Below are 20,742 nucleotides of genomic sequence, written 5' to 3' on the forward strand. Positions count from 1 at the left end.
AGAAGCCTGGAATTTTCAGCCCTACCCCCCATCCTGCAAGCAGGGAAGAGGGGCTGGAAATTGGGCTAACGATTGACCAGGCCTACATGATGAAGACTCCATAAGAATCCCGAAGGAGGAAATTTGGAGAGCATCTGGGTTGGCGAACGCACTCATGTGCCCAGAGGGTGTTACGCTGCAACTCCACAGGGCTACAAGCTCCTGTGTTCAGGACTCTTCCAGACCTCGCCCGCCCTGTGTATCCCTTCATCTACCTGCTCATCTGCATCCTTATCATAACCTTTATCATCTAATAAACTGGGAAGCGTAAGTGTTTCCCTGAGTTCTGTGAACTGCTCTAGCAAGTGACTGGATCCAAGGAGTGAAGTCATAAGAACCCCTGATTTGTAGCCAAGTTGGACAGAAGTTGGGCGTAACCTGGAGACCTTCTTGTAGTTGGCATCAGAAGTGGGGGACAGTCTCACAGGACCGAACCCTCTTAGCCTGTTGGGTCTGCGCCAACTCTGGTTAATGTCAGAGTGGAATTGAATTGTGGGACACCCAGCTTGGTGTGGGGTGTCACTGTCCTTTCACGAACCGGATTGAGAGGGCTAAATGAAGGAATGCTCGCAAAACCCCTACTACGTGCCGGACGCTCTGAATAAGAGCTTTACATGCACGCTGATGACGACGTCTGGCGATGACCCCTCTGCTGAACTCGTAGGGCCTTAGACTGACATTCACAAGAAACCGTGTCTTGATTCAAGATGGTGAATCCATTTTTCCCCGAATCTGCCACTGACCTCGTAGGACACCATCCAGCCTTGATCATTTAGGGCACTGAGAATTGCTTTGGATTTAATGTGTGGTACTCACCTGGAGCCTCTTGGGTTGGTTTAATTTTGCCTCTTGGCCATTTTGTTAAGACAAATAACCTGAGGAGGACTTTTACATTTTAAATACATAGTTGTCATCTTTTAAAAAATAGACTCCATAGTATTTGCACACGGATTCTATTGTGTCTAATACGGGGTAGGAGCTGGATGTGTGGATGTGGGTGGACTTAATATAAAAATTGAGCCAAGTCCAGTCTGCTGAGAAGACTGTCATACATGGTCTCTTTATTGCCTGATCAGAAACCTCCAAAGCCCTCAAGCCTTGTTCTTATTATGATTGCTGAGTGTGAAATGAATTATTCAAAGACCAGTGATGAAGACTGGTTTAAATTCTGTGTCGGAGCCCTGAGACTGTAAGGTCATTTCTGAGCATCTAAGGCCTACTCAGAGCCAGAAGTCCATCCCTTGGCCCTGAAAGTGGGGGCAGAGAGAATACTGGCTCCAGAATGCTGAGCACTGCTGTCCTCTTTCTCAAAGGCAGGCCCTTCCTGCATCCCGATGAGTACCAGCTCAGCAGGGAAAGGGCCCAGGAGCAGAGAGGCCGGGAATGTGCCCATGGACTTGACCTCTTGCCCATGGCATAGCCTTGTCTAAAGAGGCAGGGTCTGCATGGGTTGGGAGGGAGCAAGGAAGATGCCTGGGCCTTTAGCCTCTCTGGTTGCCCACCCAGGATCATTTCCCCTTCTTTTCCTCTACTTTGTTTGGGAAGCAGTACCCCCCGACCAGACTCAGAAGGGGCTTTATCCTCAATCTGAAGGGGGAAATCCTGGTAGATAGAAGCCAGTGGTTATCAACTCTGCTTTCACACGAGAACCACCTTGGGAGCTTAAAAAAAAAAAAAAAAAAAAAAAAAAAAAAAAAAAGCAAAGCTCATGTGCCTGGAACCCAGTCCCTAGAGCCTAGAGCATGGCACAGTCTTGACATCACCTGGAAATTGTTAGAGAAACAGTCTCAGTGCCCAGCTCAGAACAAAATCAGAATCTATACTGGAAGAACAATTGGTCAAAGCCAATCATAGTGCAGCACATTGTATTTTCCTAAGGTGGTTGCCACAACAGATTCCTTTCTCATGTCCCTCTCTTCACAAGAGGACTTTGACGCGCATCACGTCTCAAACTGGCAGGATCTGCGTTCTCTCCCCTTACATTTAGGTGATCTGGTGATTATGATGGAAAGGACACCAGATGACATCCAAGTTTACTTCAAAGAAAGGCAATACTGCCTGTCTTTTAGGATGTTCACTCTCAGACCCCAGCTGTCATGCTCCAAGGAAGACCAGGCCTTGTGAAGAGACTGTGCATGGGTGTCCCAGCCGACAGCCCTGGCTGTGGTCCCGGTGGACATAATTGCCAGACAGGTGAGCAAGGAAGTTTTGAAGATGATAGTCGCTGACTCTAACCCCTTGAGAGATCCTGAGTGAGAACCATCTTGCTGAGCCCAGTCAGCCCCCCAAAGTGTCAGAAATAGTGATATGATGGCGATGAAGCTATTGAGGTTTGGGGTAACTCGCTATTTCAATAGATGACTGGAGTATGTGGTCACCCCTTCCCTTTGCCAGATGGTGGTTTATCAATGGGCACATGACCCCAGAGGTGGAGACTTCTGGGAAATTGGTCTTTCTTCCTAAGAAAGCCACAGGAGAAGAGACAGTCCTTCACTTCCTTCTGATGTTGTTGTATCTAGATAGGACCCTTGGGATTGCTGCCAGCCTGAGGATAAAGTCAATGGCGGCACCACCAAGAGATGGAAAGAACTTGGGCTTTTGATGGCGTCATTGAGCCCATGAATTAGCCAGTCTTGGACCCACACCTACTCCTGGCCTTCCTGACGTGAAGATAAGAAATACTCCTATTTAAAGCAGTTTGAGTCAAACTATTACTTGCCATTGAAATGACCTATTCGTCGCAGCGCATAAGCCAGAATCTGATCTCCACCAGCTTTAAAAAGGGAGGATCTCAAGGCCAAGGTCAGTGAACAGTGGGGTATCAGATACGTCCCCCCAAAACTGCTCCTTGCTGGTGAGGAGAGAGCCAGAGGAATGGGAAAAAAGCCTCTCCCAGGCTACGCGCAGGATGAGGGGTTGGAGTGGGGCAGGGCCGGGAAAACACGGCAAGTCAGCTAAGCTTGGGGCATAGAGATGGTGACTCCGAACCAGTGCTCAGCCCTGAGCCAGTACATCTGCTCCACTGGGCACCGCCAGGATTCCCATTTAAGTTGTCACTCAGGCTCACTCCTTCCCAGGGCAGAGAGGCCGAGGAGGCTGTCCATCTTATGGGTGGAGAAACTGAGGCCTGAAATGTACCACTGGTTTTCCTGGAGGGGGTAGCTGGAGGCTTGAAGCCCAGCTCCGAGGTGGAAAGGCTGGGTTGGGACTCAGCAGAGGAAGCCACGGATCCTATCCCCGAGCCCTCAGCCCACTGGGATAATCGGCCAGCATCTCATCTGCCAATCAAGGCCAAGACTGAGCTCCTGATGACATTTCTAGGATGAGCTTTTCCAGGGAACTGTCAGTTCCCTCCCCTCACCCAACTCCCACCTGGAAACTTTCATCTCCTAACAGACATAGTCACATTTTGGGTACCTTTCAGCTGGGAAAGATTTTTCTTGCCCTCCTTTTGGCACGAAAGTGGTGCCTCTTGACCTTGAACCCCTCGGAGGCTCTTGACCTCCGGAGTTGGCTCACCGGGGCCTCACTTCCCATAACGCCATCCAGGGGAGCAGATGCTGGATTGAGAAGCTCTACTGCCTCCCATTCCCATTGGCTGAGAAGGGGACAGCTGAGTTCATCTTTGAAACCTCCCTCCTCTCCCCTCCGGCTATTCTGGGGCCTGCCATTTGCATTCTATCATACACAATCTTGTTCTTCCTTGAGGTCCCCCGAGTACGTGCTCTCTTAGCTAAATTCTGCATTCTTTGGGGGTATCATCTGGGTGCCCTTGGCAGGAGGCAGAGGCTGGGGGTCTATCATTTGAGCTTGGTTGGATTTTGCCTACAGAACTTAGTCTTTTGAGCTGGAGACAGAACCTGCAGATGACTTTATCCAACTCCCTCGTTGTAGGAATGAAAAAAGGAGGTCCCTAGGCTGCTGACAATACACAGAGCAGGAGCAGTGCCCTGCAGGGAACTCAGGTCCATTGCCACCCTGGAACCAGCAGAGCAGAAGCCTCGCTGGATGCAAACACCCAAGGGCGGGCGACCCGGGCGGAAAAGTCTGGGTCAGAAGCAGACGGGGAGATCGGCCTTTAGTACACATGAGGAAGCCGAGGCAGGCCCCGGGAGGGTGTGACCTGTCCAAGGTCACTAGGATCCCAGTGCAGTTGTAGGTGGGAATCCAGCAAACAGAATTCTTCCAGAAGGAAGGGCCTGAGGCCCCAGCACCCATCCTGGGTCCTGGGGAGGGGGGGGCTTTGGCCCAGCTACGGCTCACCACCTTCCACCCCCTTGGGGAGAGTCAGGTCTGCACCGTGGCGGCCTCTGAGACTCGGTGCCATGGCTGACTTCACACTTGCAGTGCAGGCTGGGCCCTGGCCCATCTGGCACGTTCGGTGGAATCCACTCATTTACCTGTTCCCACTCACGGAGTGTTCGTGTTCCAGAGGCTGAGAAACTTCTCGAGGGTTGTGTTAGCATGGGAGCGTGTATTCACTGAGTGTAGGATACCAGCCAACACTGGGGGAGCTGCAAACGGGCTCCACGCACCCGTCAGGGAGATGGCTTCGGCTGGAGGGACAGCCTTCGAAAGAACAGAGCCCTGGGCGTGGCCATACACGTGCGTGCATGGGTGAGCAGAGACGCGCCGACTCCCCCTACTCCTGTATCTCACACCTACCCTGCAATTCTTCTTTTTAAAGTTTATACATTTGCTTTGAGAGAGAGAGGGTGGGGAAGGGGCAGAAAGAGAGGGAGAGAAGCCCAAGCAGGCGCTCACCGTCAGAGTACAGCTCAACGAGGAGCGCAATCCCACGAACCGCGAGATCATGACCTGAGCTGGGATCAAGAGTCGGATGCTCAACTGACTGAGCCACGCAGGTGCCCCCCCTACCCTGCAATGCTGAAGATGGAATACCATTTCCCCAGATCTTATCTGCCCTTTATCCATCTGTGATGGTTCATTTAATGTGTCAACTTGGCTGGGCCACGGTGCCCAGATTATTCTGGCAGTTTCTGTGAAGGTGTGTTTCAGATGAGATTGCCATTTATGGCAGTGGACTTTGAGTAACACGGATTCTTTCTTAGAATGTGCTGGGCCTCGTCCAATCAGGTGACGGCCTGAAGAGAATAAAGACTGACCTACCCCAAGCAAGAAGAAAATCTACCAGCAGATGGCCTTCAGACTCACACTGCAACTCTTCCCTGAGTCTGCAGCCTGCTGGCCTCCCCCATCTGATTTTGGTGATTTTGGACTTGCCAAGCCTCCACCACCATGGGAACCAATTCCTTAAAATAAATCTCTAGGTGCATCCTATCAGTTCCGTTTCTCTGGAGAACCCCAATACACCACTTTTATGTGGGGAGAAAGGAGTTACCCAAACATTAAGGAAGGGCCCCCCCCGACACATCACTGAGAAGCTGGGGGCACTTGGGGATTTGCCCCCAAATGCCTCCCCATCAACTCAGTCCACAGTCCTAATAACACCCCATTCCTCTGAAGGCCATCTGGTGGGACAGAGGGTGTCGCGGAGTCCCCCCCCACCCCGCCCCCAGGGCAAGGAGGAGGCTGGTGAGTTCCATGTGGGAGGGAGCCAGCAGTGGAATTATTCCTGCCCAACCACTGGTGACCCTGAGTGCTTTTTCTCCCCAATTTATCAGACTTCAGTTCATTACCCTCCCTCTTCAAGTGTTGGAGGGGGAGAAAAAAAAATCTCATCAATGTGTTTTTTTGAGTTCTTGAGGAAACAAGAGATCAGCAAGGGCATTGGGAAAGGAGCCGGATTATGATTTCTGAGTTGAGATTACACAGTTTAATATTTGATTGTGGGGAGGCTGCAAACAGACCCCCAGTTCTGAGATTCGTGTGTGGACGGAAAGGAAGCCATAATGGTTCCACAATGATCGATAACCTTCCCCCCTCCCGCATGAAGGAGGACGATGACCCAGAACCTGTTCGTAAGAGAAGCAGAAGCTGTATGTTCCCAAGGTAAGAGCTTCTTGGCTTAGCAAGTCCAGCAGCCAGGCCAATAAAGGCCCATCCTAATGACGTCAGTCAACAATCAGCTCGTGTTTAGGCGTGGATTCTATTTTTTCCAGGTGCACAAAAACAAGCTCAGTACAGTGACAGAGAAAGGGAAATGAGGGACAGGAAAGTGCATCTTAGGAGGGTAATCACATTGACAAAAACCGGAGAAGAGCACATCTAAACAAGCGGTCCAGTTCGGAAATGCTACCTACTGGTCTGCGCGTACACTGACCGATGCCTCTGCTGCGGAGAAGAATGTGGTTTCCGTTTTATTCTGTAAACAGTAACCAGAGTGTGATGGTCATTTGCAAGGTGCCAATGGACTGGAAAGTTGGGTTGGGTCTATAGTTGCTATCAGTTTCAAGGCAAGGATTGAAAAGTCACGTACGATGGCATTCTGGAGCTTTCTACACGAGGCTGAATCAATGGAGTTGGGGGCGGGTGTGTGTGAAGCGGGGGGCTTGAAAATAATTTCGGCCAAGCCCCTCAGAGCAGACGGGCTTGCCCAAGGATCCGTGCTGAGTGAGTGGCTGAGCTGGGACCAGAATCGCCTTCTCTGATCTTCTCTACTGTGCTGTGAAGCAGGTGTTATAATCCAGCTACGAAGCAACTTGCCCGTACCTGTTCAATTGTGTGGCCCCCAAAGTAGTGTGTTGAGGCCCTCACCTCCAGAACCTCAGAATATGACTGTATTTGGAGACAGGGCCTTTACACGGTGATGAAGGTAAAACCGGGCTCTCTCGGGACGGGCTCTAATTCAATCTGACTGGCATCCTTATACGAGGGAATTTGGATGCCAGGGGTGGGCACACAAGCAGAAGAAAGACCCTGTGAGGACACATCCAGAAGATGGCCATCTGCAAGCCAGGGAGACAAAGCGAATCTGCTGATGCCTTGATCTCTGACCTCTGGTCTCCAGGGCTGTGAGAAAATAACGGTCTGTGTTTTGAGCCATCGGGTCTGCGGTGTTTTGTTACGGCAGTTCTAGAAAACGAATAGACTGTCCTTTCCAAGTCCGTACCCACAGATGTGTGGTTTTTGGTACAGCTTTCCAGGGCCCACGTGTTGCCCGCGGTGGCCCTGCGAACCTGGAACCCAATGCTATCTTAAAGAGAGCAAGAGAAAGACCGAAAAGCTGGCAATGCAAAAAAAAAAAAAAAAACACATGGCACAGAGCCTCGCTACTCACAATCTCAAAACCAGAACTACACACACTGAGAAGATGCCTGGAGAACTGGGGTCACATCCTGCGGCGGCCCTTCTATCGATTTCCCTACCCACCCCGCTGCATTTCATGGAGAGGGCCTGGTACCTCCCAACCCAGCTTTGCTACTAGGGAAACGGGCATCACCATGCCTCATCTGGAACCATCTAGTTGCCGACATAGGCCCCAAGTCCAGGAAGCAGATGCTGCCCTGTGTTAGGATTAAAGGGCAACCCCCAAATGTTCACAGAGAGCGGCTGGATCCTTCCAAGTCTGGCTTGCTTAGACTCAAAATGCACCAGGTGTTGGCAGATCCAGTTCCAAATCCCAGGCAGCCTCTTTGAAAGCTGCCTTCTACTTAGGTGGTATAGACGTGTGTCTGTAGGATTCTATTTTAGGGCCTTGGACAGGAAATACTGCCCATTTGAGCAGGGGCAGTATCCCCAGGGCCTGAAACAGTGCCTGATGGTACTAACTCGGACCAGCCAAAGTCTGAAATTCTCCTTGTCAGAGTCACTTCTTGGGTTAAGGCATTAAAGACCCCTGTTAAAAACGGTATAGGGGCCGTACATATTAAGACATCATCAGCCATTAACACCTCTTTGTGACTTTCTCAGAGTAGCCTCAGAATCCCCCCCCCACCCCCCCACTTAGCCCGGTAGGGACCAAGGCTGGGGCAGCCGAGTCCTGGTGGGAAGAGAGGACAGAAGATTCACAGCCTATGGGGTGGAGGGGGGGCGGGGAGGACAGGACGGCGTGTCGCGCGGACCGACGTGGGTAACGAAAACGGATAAGGGATTTCACGAGGAACACTGCTTGGCAATTCTGAACCAGCCAGACCTCCGTATGAGATTCACCTTTCGCCCTGATGGTCCAGAACACGAACACGGGGGCCAGGCTAGTTGGCAGGCACACAGGTCCGGCTGGGTCTGTGTAAGGAACTCGGCATCTCAGAGCTCGTCTCGGCCTGGGGCCACGGAGGAAGGTGTGTGGGGACAGATAACACAGCTGGAACAGCCACGTCTCCCAAGGAAGGGGAGAACCGCAGGAGTGACTGGCACCCGAGAGGCGGGGCCGCGCCCACACCCTCAGCCGATCAGCTTGTCCGCTGGCTCCAGACTCCTGACCCCACGCTGGGGGCAGCCAGAGCCGCTCTTGGGGAAGCTTGGAGACGACACGGGTCAAGGGACAAGGGACAAGGGACAAGAGCGAAGCGTGGTGGGGACAGCCTGGGCCTGTCAACCAAGGGCCTGGGGCTCACAGACCATCAGGGGAGCATGGGAAGGGCCGTCTGGTTGTCCACAGTCCAGGGAGGAAGGTGGTGAGGCTCAGCAGGGGGAGGATGACATCTGGTCATAGTCGGGGCACTTGAGCAAGGCTGGGTAGTTGCTGTTCATCTGCAGGGAGGCGTCACTGGAGATGTCAGACGGGCTGCGGCCCCGGACCCAGGCGTCCGGGTGCAGGAACTGGCCTGAGTAATCGGAGCAGTTGCTCAGACGGGGACGGTAGAAGCCGGGGTGAGGCCTGTACATGTCCTCGGCGGTGTACCTCTTCATGAACAGGTACACGGACATCACCCCAGCGCTCTACAGTGAGGAGAGAGCAGAGGAGAGCTCACTGCCGGGGTGCCTGGCCTTGCTCCCCAGCTGGGGCCTGCACAGGACACAGCCACCAGAGCAGCTGGAGCCGGGAGGGACGTGCATGCGGGCACAGAACAGGGATGTCCTGGAGGAGCGGGCGGGGGTGAAGAGGGTGATACATTCCGGGGAGGAGGAAGGGCAGCGAGTGCATCTCCCCGCCCCCCCCACCCCAGCTGAGTGTCTTCCTGCCCCGCCCCCACCCAGCCTGCTGGGGGAAGGTTACCTCTGTCAACAGGAAGGAGATGGCAGCGAAGGCAAACGACCACCCATACTTGTAGTTGAAATAGGTCTCCGTGTCCCTGGTCCTGTTGAGCATCTCATCGTTGATGCTGGAGATGTAGAGCACCAGGCCCACCACCAGAGAGAGGCCTGGGGCAAGGGCAAGGGGGTGCTTAGGGAAGAAGCCCGGGGAGTTTGCTGATGGGGCACCCACCTCCCCTTGGGGTTCAGGAAGGAGGCTGTGGGCCTTGTGGTAACAATGGTCTCCTTCTGGACTAGAACGAGAGTAGGAGCTCTCCTCCTAAGGACCTTGTTTAGACCATTACCTTCTAGAAAGTAGATAGTTGCTAAGAAAGCTCCCCATCCAGCCACCTTCTGGGCCAGGGAAGCCCCGTGGGTCTCAACCCACCTGCCCACTACGATGACCTGTCAGACGTACTTGCCTGAGCCCCATCCCTGAACATTCTGAGTCACTTGGCCTGGGCTGGGCCCCTGGCACTGTGCTCTCTTAAAGATAATGTGAAATAAGGGTGCAGACCACTGAACTAGCACGTGGCTTTTGCTAAACTGAGGAATGAGATGGGCTCCCTTGGTAGAGGCGGCCAGGGCGTCCAATCCCCATCTCCAGCAGGGGGTGGTGACCTCCTTGTGGAGACCAAGTGGCCCGTGGTCTTCACAGCCCAGCTGACCGTGGGTGCGGCATATTGAGATTGTAAGGCAGGAGAGGTTAAGCCAGAGTTTGTCCAGATTCTGGCAAGCGTTAAATCAAGAGGCCAGTGGGGCCCCAACTCCTGTGCCCTGGTGCAAGTGACTGCCTCAGGCATTCAATTAGTTACTGTAACTGAATCAAGACATAATTAATTACTCTGTTTTGAGCTGTTCGGGCTTAATTCCACTCACATGATTAAACTAGGGCATCTTGTAGGGGAACATTAAAGGAAAATAGGTGTGATTCAAGCCTTCCTTGGTGCTTAACTCACATTGGAATCATTGCTGGCCCAAGGGAATCCTCGTTATTGTTAGCATGAAAACAACTTCAGGTGGCCCAGTTCACTCTGAGATTTCTGATCCCGTTGCCTGCTTCTGAAAAACTTCAGGTGCCTTGAAGCTACTGTATAGCCTTGACTATTTGAAGTTCATAGAAAGGTAAAGGAAAAGTTTAACCCCTGAGTCTGTACCTCTTAGACTAGGTAGAAATATCACCATGCAGAGGGCAGGCCTAGGACACTGCAGGTGCTCAATAAATACGTGTTGGATTGATGGATGGAAAGGTGGATGAATGGATTAATAGATGGAAGAATGGATGGAAGATGGATGGGTCAGTTGAAAAAAAGATGGACAGATGAATGGAAGAAAGGATGGAGGGAGAAAAAAAGGGAGAGGAAGGAAGGAAGGGAGGAGGGTAATGCAAGATAAGAAAAGGTAGGGAGGTAGGAAGGAAGGGAGGAGGGAGGAAGAAGAAAGAAGGGCGAGGAGGAAGGAAGGTACTCCGCAGGACGTCAGTGGGAAGGAAGGCGTGGGCCGTCATTCTCCCCTCCTTCTGATTTCCCCTTTGCCCCCCTCGTCTTTCCTCCCGCCCTTCTCTCCTGCAGTTTCAAGAAGGAAGCCCTGACAAGAAAGAAAGGAGGGACCAGAAGGACGAGGAAAAAGGAAGGACGGACGGACCCTCTAGCCTTTGGGATGCCTCCTCCCAGATGTTACACGGACACCTCAAACTCAGCATTTCCCACACTAAATTCACGAGCTGGGCCCAAATCTGCTTCTTCTCCCATGGTCCCTAGATCAACGATGTGGCATGTCATCCACCCACTGCCCAAGCAAGAACTTGGCATCACCGTTGACTCTTCCCTTGAAAACCTAGTCCTTGTCTTGTTGAGTTTACCTTCCAAATGTCACCTGAATGCTTTCACTCCCTCTTCTCTCCTCTCATCTCCTTAGTTTGGGCCACCGTCACCTCTCTCCTGTGCCACCGAAATAACCTCTCACCTGCTCTCCCTGCCCCTGTCTTGCATCCCCCTCTCCCTTCATTCCCCAGGTGGCCATTCCCAAATCCCCGAATATGATCATATCATCCCTCAGCTCAACATCCTTCTGAAGTTTCTCACAACGTCCAAAATCTGTAAGGCGACCTCACATCCCATCTCTCCTCCCACCACGTTGCACCTTCCCCCCCCCCCCCGCTCCATCCTCTCTCTTTCCTCCAGGCTCCCTTTCCATCCCCACCCCCAACCTCACTCTTTTACCTAATTCCTACTTATCCTTCAGCTCACCTTCTCCTGGTCGTCTTCCCTGATCAACCCTTGGTCTGAGTTTCAGCCACTGCTCTCGGCCCCATAGCAGTTCTGGCTGACTGCTATCATAGTCCTTTTTCTGCTGTGTTCAAGTTCACTGTCTACTTGTTTATATCTCCTACAATGCTGACCTTTTTGGAGGCAATGATGCCAACACCAGAATAAAGTCTGGTAGATATCATGAAGGAAGGAAGGAAGGAAGGAAGGAAGGAAGGAAGGAAGGAAGGAAGGAAGGAAAGAAAGAAAGGAAAGAAAGAAAGAAAGAAAGAAAGAAAGAAAGAAAGAAAGAAAGAAAGAAAGAAAGAAAGAAAGAAAGAAAAAGACAGACAACCCGGTGTCAATCCAAAAAGATAGATCCATATTTAAGGGACCTGGGCATGGGGTGTGACTGGAAAGTGAAGGGGACAGTAGGAGTCTCCTGTAGGATAGCTCAGGGCTGGGAGTGAAGGGGCCAGTATTCCAAAGGCAGGTTGCATTTTCTTGCAAAATCAGGAAGAAATACCCCCTTCAAAAATAAGTATGCTCACTACTGGTGGAACTAAGAAACAAGAGGTGGTAACAGTGAGGCGTGAGGAGACAGCCCAGGCTTGTAATCCCCACTCTGCCCCAGGTGAGCCTGTTAGGTCTCTCCTCTCGCAGGGTCATGGATGGACGTGAGGTCATCAGCGGTGTCCCTCACTGTGACTCAGTTCTTCCTGGGGCACTAACTCAGTGGCTCCAGGGCCAGGGGTTGACCCACAGCTGTGATCAGTACTTCCCAGAGCAGAGCCATTGATCAAGAGTCCAGAGTGCACGAAAGAAAACAGCACGTCTTACCTGAGAGAATAAAAAAGATGCCGGAGACAAAGGCCAGTATAGTCCTATGGGGACGGATGTGTCCGATGTTGCTCAGGATAAACCCAATGAACATGAAGAAGAGGCTGACCAGAGGGAATGGTGTGGCCGAACGAATCATTTCTAATCGAGGGGACAAGAGGATACTGTCAGCTTCCCACGGCCTTACTTCCTGCTCACCCACCCAGTTCAAGTGTTCCTGGAAGTGTTTGCCAACCGGTCCCTGAAGTCTTCTGGCTTGCCCAGTTCTCTGGGCTCCATACCCTCCTTGGGGGGCCTGGGGACCTCCCAGTGCTGGCAGGGCTTCTATCCCTGAGGAGGTCTGATTTCAAGGGCCAACATGTTTCTGTCTTTTCTCCCAGCACAAACTACTAGGCATCCAATATGGCAGCTGTGGAAGGGCCTGGTCACCCTTCTCCCTTCCTCTCCTGGGGGTATTCTCCATGGGCAAAGGCATCTATCTCTGAGTGGTGCAGGAGACAGTTCCTGGCCTTGGTTTTCTTCAATTTTGGGAATGGTCTGCATATTAAATGTATCTGATCTTTGTCCTTGGTTCCTGAGAGATGACTTCTATATCCTTGGAATTTCCCAAGTGATAAGAGTGTCTTTGATATTCATAGTGGGCTCCCTGACTACACCGAGTTTCTTCCAATCAGCTGGCTCAGGATGGGGGCTGGAAAGACCAACCATGGGATTAGAAGTTTTGAGCCATGTGATACAGGCCCGACTCTGGGAAGAGGACGGGGAGATTGTGTTCAGTCATGTGGTTGATAGCTCACTCAACCTGCCTCTGTAATGCAGCCCAGTAAAAACTCGGCCCCAAAGCCTGGTTGTGTTTCCAGGTTAGTGGACACATCCATGTGCCAGGATGGTGATGCGTCCTGATCCCGTGGGGAGAAGACATGGAGACTCGGCATTCAGTACCCTCCCAGATCTCACCCTACGTGCCTCTTTATTTGGTTGATCTTGATCTGTATCCTTTATAATAAAACTGTGATAAGTATTGCACTTTCCTGAATTCTACAAGTGGTTCTAGCAATTTTTTGAACCTGAGGGGGTCACAGGAACCCCTGACTTGTAGCCAGCTTGTCAGAAATGTTGGTGGCCTTGGGGACTTCCAAACTTCCAGCTGGTGTGTGAAGTGAGGGCAGTCCGGTTGGGGGCTGAGAACTTAGACTGTGACTTTGTGCTAACTTGGAGTGATTAGTATCAGAATTGTATTGCAAGTTCATACTGGTGGAGGCGGGTGGTTCAGAATCAGCCCGGGTGAGGCAAAGGCCATGAAGTCAACCTTGGGGGCCAGAGAATTTGCATTAGCTCCCCGAGTGCTATAGCTTGAATGCTTAGGGTGGAACCCTCATGACTGGGATCAATGCCCTTATAAAAGAGACCCCACAGAGCTCCCTCTCCCCTTTATCTGCGTGAGAACACAGCAAGAAGGCGCCGGCTGTAGCAGGGAGGGGGCCCTCACCAGGACGTGACCGTGCCGGCACCTTGATCTTGGACTTCCGGACTCTAGGACTGAAAGAAATTTCTGTTGTTGATAAACTACCTGGTCTGTGGCATTTTGCTCCAGCAGCCTGCACGGGCTAAGACACGAGGCAGAACGCCCTCTCCCTCGCCTGGGTCACAAGACCGTCATCGCCACTGGAAGAATAATTGGCAGAGTGAGCTCTGGTGAGCTCAGGCCAGCACCGCCGGCTGAGTCAAAGGGCGTTAGCTCTTGCAAAACAGCCTGGTCGCCCCGACTCTTCCCTTCGCCCTGCTCTGCTCTGGGAAGCCAGTGACCCAGGTCAGAAAGTCTGAGGCACCTACTTAAAACATTGACGGTGGACTCTGATGTCAGCTGGGTGTTCATGGGCATCACATACTCTATGGTGAAGCAGCGGCCCCGCTCCTCACCTGTGAAGACAAGAATCATTGACGTTTCCAGGTGATTCTTGAAACGTGGACGGGAAGTTAGTACATTCAAATGGGGTTCCCAGCTGCTTCTGGGGGCTTTGACCCACAGTGTATTTGCACCCGGGCTGGATCTAACCCCAGGGCGTCCCGTCCCTGGCTGGTGACCCACATCTTTCCTGCAGACATCACATCCCGACATCACATGTTTCCTACAGAAGCGCCACTGTGAAGACGGACCCACGCATCAAGAGTCACATGGGAGGCAGACCGCCCTGCAAACCGGAGGTTGAATAACACATCTGGCGGCCGTCTCGTTGCTCTGGGGCAGGCTCGGCCGACGATGGTGCATGGCTGGCTTAGACTCCCCAGGGTGGGTGTCATGGAACAGAGCCCGGAAAGCCTTGTCAATCATTTTGGAAGCCAAATACTAGGGACTTCAAACGCTGCTTCACGTTTACATGTGACCATGTGATCGATGCCACATAGTCTAGGGCAGTGGGAGGTGAGGTCAATGTCAGGTGCCATTCCCAAAGCAGACACAAGTCACCAGGAGGCCAGGCTTCGGGGTGCTCTCCCTGCTGAATACCGGTGGGCACCAATCACCACCCCCATCCTCCAAAACCCTGTTTATTATAAAGGGACCACATGCTCCCTCTGCCCAGTGTGCACGTAGGTGACAGGGCCCTTCAAGAAATGCTCAGTGATCACACTGTGGCAGTTCCAGCCAGCTCAGGCTTGTGGCCAGTCACGGAGTATGGAGATGCTCCTTCTGTGCAGGTGGCTCTGGGCCATGATAAAGGGATAAAGGCCAAGTGCTGGGAACGGCAACTCAAGGGTTCCAGAGAAGTCCCAGCAAACTGGAGGGAGGCCCAGATAGGCGGGATCCGAGCCTACACCATCTTGCAGATTTGGAAGGACCCGCATCTGTGTTTTCTCTTTCCCACTTCATGGGGTTGGAAGAGGAAAACCGCTAAGTAGTTCCCATTCTGTAAACTAGCGGATATATGTGACGCTGAGTCACGGAGACTCACTTCGCCTCCCCGGATCTTCACGTAAGGTTGGAAAAGTAAGTCCTGCCTTGGAGTGTTGTGGGGAGGCCCTGAGATGGAGAAGTCCCTGAACAGTTCCAGACCCGCGTGAGGCCACCTCGTCCAGCCTGCGAGGTGCAGTTCGGGGAAGGCGTGGTTACAGTCATCTTTCAGGTGAGGACACGCAGGTCCCGGGGGATGACATCGTGACTCAGGGCTTGAGTTTGGAACGGGCCCTGGTCACTGCAGGGAGCGCCACCCAGAGGTGACGAGGACCGTCCCTGGTGAACCGCCCCCCGTCCAGCAGGGGCATCTCCTCCTCGTGGGAAGCCCCTCGGGCAGGTTTTCCAAGGGGGCACAAGCCGCCCCTCCCTCTGGGGCCAGGCTGTCCCAACCTGGGGTGCCCTTACCTGCGAGGAAGCAGACACGCCACAGGCCGGAGTGCAGGGACATCTTGATCTCCATGCTCTGGTTCTGGGGCAGGACCACGCCCTCCTCCAGGTACAGCCAGTAGTCAGTGCTGACCGCAATGCCCAGGAGACCCAGGCCACAGACAGCAAAGACGCTGCTCAGCAGGGTCAGGGCCTTCCTCCCGCAGCCACTCATCTTCACCAGAGGTCACTGGGCGGCCTGTGGCCAAGGTCCCGCCAGCAGGAGGTGCGCTCTGGAGGCAGAGAGAGGGTGGGCCGGTGGTAGCCACATGGCTCTGAGCAGGCCAGGACGAGGGGTCTTCGGGAGGGAACTAAAGTCAACCCTATACGAAAAGGCACAGAGGCGCCTGGGTGGCTCAGTCAGGTGGGCATCCGACGTCGGCTCAGGTCATGATCTCACGGCTCACGAGTTCGAGCCCCGCATCGGGCTCTGTGCCGACAGCCCAGAGCCTGGAGCCTGCTTCGGATTCTGTGTCTCCCTCTCTCTCTCTCTGCCCCTCCCCCCCTCAAAAATAAATAAACATTTATTAATAAAGAAATAAATAAATACATAAATAAGGCAGAGGGGCAGGGAAGGCATCTTGGGAGGGTATCTTCCTCATGGGCTCTAATCAGCTGCAGTTCTGGGTCAACACAAGTCACAAGAAGCCACACCACAGTCCAAACCCAATGGGCCTCCTAAACCCACCTCATCAGAAACCATCTGACCTTGGCGGCCCAGCACGTGGTATTGGCAGGAGCCAGCTCTGAACCAGCCAGAGACCAAGCATCTACACAAAGTGAGCCACGAGCACAGCTACCGATTCCTGCCGAGGCCAAGGCCGTGGGCTCCGAGCTGGGAAACACAGATGCCGACTCTGCCGACTCTGATGGAGCCCACGGGCCGGCTCAGAACTGAACTCTGGGTTAATCTAGAAACATGCAGGGAGCATCTAAAACTCCCTAAGGCCTGGGTTGCCAGCCTGAGAGATTCTGGTGCAACTGGGCTCATGTGGGGGCCGTGGTATCTTATAAACAGTCTGCACGATTCTAACGTAAAGCCCAAGTTGAGAACGACTGATCTTTCCTACTCAAAGTGTGACCCACGGACAAGCAGCATCAGCATCCCCCCGGACGGAGCTTGTCAGAAACGCAGAATCCCAGGGCCCTCCAATTTTCTTTCTTTTTTTTTTTTTTTTTAATTTTTTTTAACATTTATTTATTTTTGAGACAGAGAAAGAGCATGAACAGGGGAGGGTCAGAGAAAGAGGGAGACACAGAATCCGAAACAGGCTCCAGGCTCCGAGCGGTCAGCACGGAGCCCGACGCGGGGCTCGAACCCACGGACCGCGGGATCATGACCTGAGCCGACGTCGGACGCTTAACCGACTGAGCCACCCAGGCGCCCCAAGTTTATCTATTTTTTGAGAGAGGGAGTGAGTGGGGAGGGGCAGAGAGCGAGAAGGAGAGAGAGAGAGAATCCCGAGCAGGGATCTCAGTCCTGGGCTTGAACCCATGGACCGCGGGATCATGACCTGAGCCGACGTCGGACGCTTAACCGACTGGGCCACCCAGGCGCCCCTCCAGTTTTCTAAACCAGAATCGACATTGCGACAAGACCCAGGTGAGCTGTGTATCTGCGGACTTCTGAGAAGCTCTGTGCCAAGCAAACACGCAACTATGCTACAATGTAGTCAGTGCCATGCTAGGGAAAGCCCAAGATGTGATGAGAGCCCCGAAGAGGGCCACCTAGTGGGGCTGCAGGGTGCAGGCACAGTTCTGGAAGGCTGGCGGCCCCGGAAACTCTGACAGTGTGTCTGGCCTGAGCGGGTCAAGCCTGCTACGCTGCCTGGCTGTCAGCACCTTCCATTGGCCCTTTGCAGTAATACAAAATCAAAAACGTTGAAATAGGACGTTGATGCTCACAAAGAGTCAGGTGCCTCAGCACCTGGGATAGGGAGGTGGGGTCACCGAGCTCAGGGCCCTGGGGGTGATCCAGCGGCCCTACCCAAAGCATAGCATCATCCCTCCGCTGAGACATGGGTATATCCTGGCTGAGCCAGCTGCAAGGGGACAGAAGCCACACTCAGGTCAGGAGGCTTGATTCGTCTGTGAGGTCTGAGCTCGCTGTAGGAGTGGAGAGAAGGAAGACAGGGAGGGAAATGGGTGCCCTTCACCAGAAGGGGGGACGTCCTGACCCTAGTTCCACAGCACCGGCCCTGCCCCCTCAGCTGACTGTCTACAGAATAAGCCCCACGCTGGTTTCCTGGACGTGTGTGTGTGTGAGAACACGGAGAGAGGTTAAGAAACTTGCCCAAGGTTGCTGAGCCGGCCGGTGGTGGTACCTGCATTTGAACTTCTCCCTGCCTCCTTCCTGAGACCTCGACTGTTCCGTTTCTGTGAGTGTTTTCCAAAGGGGGTTCCACGGAAGCAAAGGCGCCCTGCCCACCAGGCTGCAGAGCGCAATCCTTCCCGTACTGGCTTTGACAGAGGAGGGAAAAAGAAAATCCCAAACGGCCAGCCCCACCACCGAGCCACGTCATCGTCCACTCAGTGGGGTGGGCAGTAGAGCAGGATGGCTTGGCTCCCGGTGGGGTTACAAGCATCTAATAAAGCACCTACTGTGTGCGGAGTCCTGTGCTGGCTGCTACGAAAGAGGCAAAGGGAGCAGAGGCTTTGTTGTGCGCAGAGTTCACAGGCTGGAGAAGTATGAAACGGCAGCATCATGACCGTGACCTAAGGGGGGTGGGCAGGATCATAACAGGCAGAACCCAGAACTCTGGGTTCCCGGGGGAGGGGGGGGAGGTAGGCTGCCCGCAGGAGCCCTAGGGAAATGGCAGGTGGGAGGGGTGGAGACGTGGGACAGATAATAACGAAGACTTCCATAGCAATTTGCTGGGTACTCCCATGTGAGGCTTGCAAAACTCCAAAATCTGCCGGAGGGAATGGAATTGGTACCCCGCGGGTGGCTGGCAGGTTAAGGGCAGGCGAGGAGAACAAAGGGATTAGATCCCCAGTGAGAATAACAGCCCCGGATGTTGCGAGCGAGAGCTGGGAAACCTGGACCCAGCCTGGTCACTGACTCGCTGTGTAGGGTTGAAACAGTAACCTTTCTGAGGGCTATTTTTTTCTCCTATGTAACACAGAGGAAGAGAATAACAATGAAAGCTAAAGCATTGAGTATTTATGACCGTTAGGCATTCTGCAAAACGCTTTCATCTGTACAGCTCTATTACCATCCCCATTTTACAGGCGAGCAAACTGAGGATCAGAGAGGTTAAGAAACTTGCCCAAGATGGCTCAGCTAGCAAGTGGCGGTGCCTGCATTTGAACTTCACCCCGCCTCCTTCCGAGACCTAACTTGTGCTTCCTCTATGAGTGTTCTCCAAAGTGGGTTCCACGGAACAATATTCTAGCAAAAAGGACTCTGGTGGGGGGCAAAAAGGGCACGGGAAGCACTGCACCTAGGTCTTGAAGACTCACCTTGCACACTAATACGTTACGGGCCTGAAAAGCATGTTTAGTTTTGCTCATCGCAATGTTTTCCAAACTTCTGCCTCCACAAAATGGCGCCCGTTTCCGTGACACCCACTCTGGGAACAGCGCTGCCCCCCCCATGAAGAATGCTGACCTCTAACCTGCCCACCCCACGAACTTGCTGGGGGATTAAATGCAGCAGGAGATATGACAGCGCTTTGTAAGGAATTATTATCACACAGCAAAGGGCTACCAAGCAGACAGACCCGAGCTTCTGAAACACGACAGCTAGTGCCTGGCTGGAGCTGAATAGCCAATTTTAACAGTAAGCTTGACACACAAAAAAAGATTTAGATCTTAGAGATTTGGGGAGAGGAAAGTAGAGAGGAGATTGGATCTGAAGCTATATAAGCAGGAAATAAAAGAGGCTGAAGTTGACCCACCAGCCCAGCTCTGTCCTAGGAGACTCAAAGCCTGCAATGAGCTGGGGCAAAGGGAAAAAGTCCCCTTCCAGAGTGTGCAACAAATTTATGGAACGCTGCACAGAGCGAAAAGTGGTCATCTTACTCCCTACACCGTTATTTTGATGCTTCGGTTATGAAATTATTTACTTACGAATAAATAGTATCATTGGCTGAGGACTGGGAAGGCCCCTTGTGTGTAGTAACTCATCAGGATTTCACGACAATCCCGTAAGTAGGTGGGATTAGCCCCATTTCACGGATGGGGAAACCGAGGCTCAGACAGGTTACGTAGCCTACAGGACATCACCGGTGGGTGACAGAGTACGGATTTCAATTTAGGTCTGATTCCAAAGTCTACACTCTGGCTACATCATCTCCCTATTGAAGAAATAAACGGGTTCAAGAAGTTTGGGGTGAAGCAGCACATTCAGAGCAGGTCACTGGGGAATCCAGAAACGTACGTGACCCAGGATTTTGGGAGATTGTCTTTGTAAACAGCCAAGTGCTACACACGGCTGTCTCCTGCCCCTACTGGGTTTACTTCTAGGGGGTCAGCTGGCATATCTTCTCATATCGAGACGCATACTCTAACCCACCATTTCCGATTCCGAAAACCACCCTTTAGGGCGAGAAGACGAACACATGTACTTCCCTCAAAGCACATTTAGGAAAATCAAGGTCCGTATGAGAGATTTACCTGGGATCACACAGCCAGTTCGTGGAGGGACAGAGTGCGAACTGGAAATCTTCTGAACGTTGATCCAATGCTTTTTTTTCTCTGTGCTGCACGGAACATCGTAAGGCAGAAGGTGAAAAATTGTTGCAATTTCCCACCATGAACATCTTAGTTTACTGCTTCCCGCTCTTTTTCCCGTGTGACAATCTTCTAGCCATGTCTTCAGTGGGCGGGGCAGGGACGGCAGTCCCCTGAAGGCACTCTGGTCTGGAATGAATTCCTAGCTCCCAAATGATCAGGTCTTTGCTTTTCTTTGGTTACTTCTCCTCATGAATCCTGTCCCTCGTCTACAACATCCATTTGGTTTTTCTCACGGGGGAGGCAGACCTTTTATACAAGCTGCTGACACCAGATGAGACGCTGACGCTATAATATTGAATGAAGAAAGCTGGGGGTATAAAACCACATGTTTGACGTGAGCTCAACTACGAAAAAAATTCATAGACTGGGAAGAAATGAACCCAAATGTTGATGGTGGATACTTCC

The 20,742-nt window shown here is 52.6% G+C and overlaps 1 protein-coding gene across 1 annotated transcript; it reads right to left on the reverse strand.

The window, feature by feature from the left end:
• Positions 1 to 5,754: 5,754 nt before the first annotated feature.
• CACNG5 (calcium voltage-gated channel auxiliary subunit gamma 5) lies at positions 5,755 to 20,290 on the reverse strand. The gene is made up of 6 exons (XM_032591213.1): positions 20,218 to 20,290; positions 15,580 to 15,833; positions 14,055 to 14,141; positions 12,222 to 12,362; positions 9,119 to 9,264; positions 5,755 to 8,841 (listed from the first exon to the last, which is right to left on the reverse strand). The coding sequence occupies exons 2-6, from the start codon at positions 15,773 to 15,775 to the stop codon at positions 8,584 to 8,586; spliced, it is 828 nt and encodes a 275-aa protein (XP_032447104.1). The 5' UTR covers positions 15,776 to 15,833; positions 20,218 to 20,290; the 3' UTR covers positions 5,755 to 8,583.
• Positions 20,291 to 20,742: the final 452 nt, after the last annotated feature.

The sequence above is a fragment of the Lynx canadensis genome, chromosome E1, assembly GCF_007474595.2.
Source record: "Lynx canadensis isolate LIC74 chromosome E1, mLynCan4.pri.v2, whole genome shotgun sequence".
Classification (NCBI taxonomy): Eukaryota; Metazoa; Chordata; class Mammalia; order Carnivora; family Felidae; genus Lynx; species Lynx canadensis.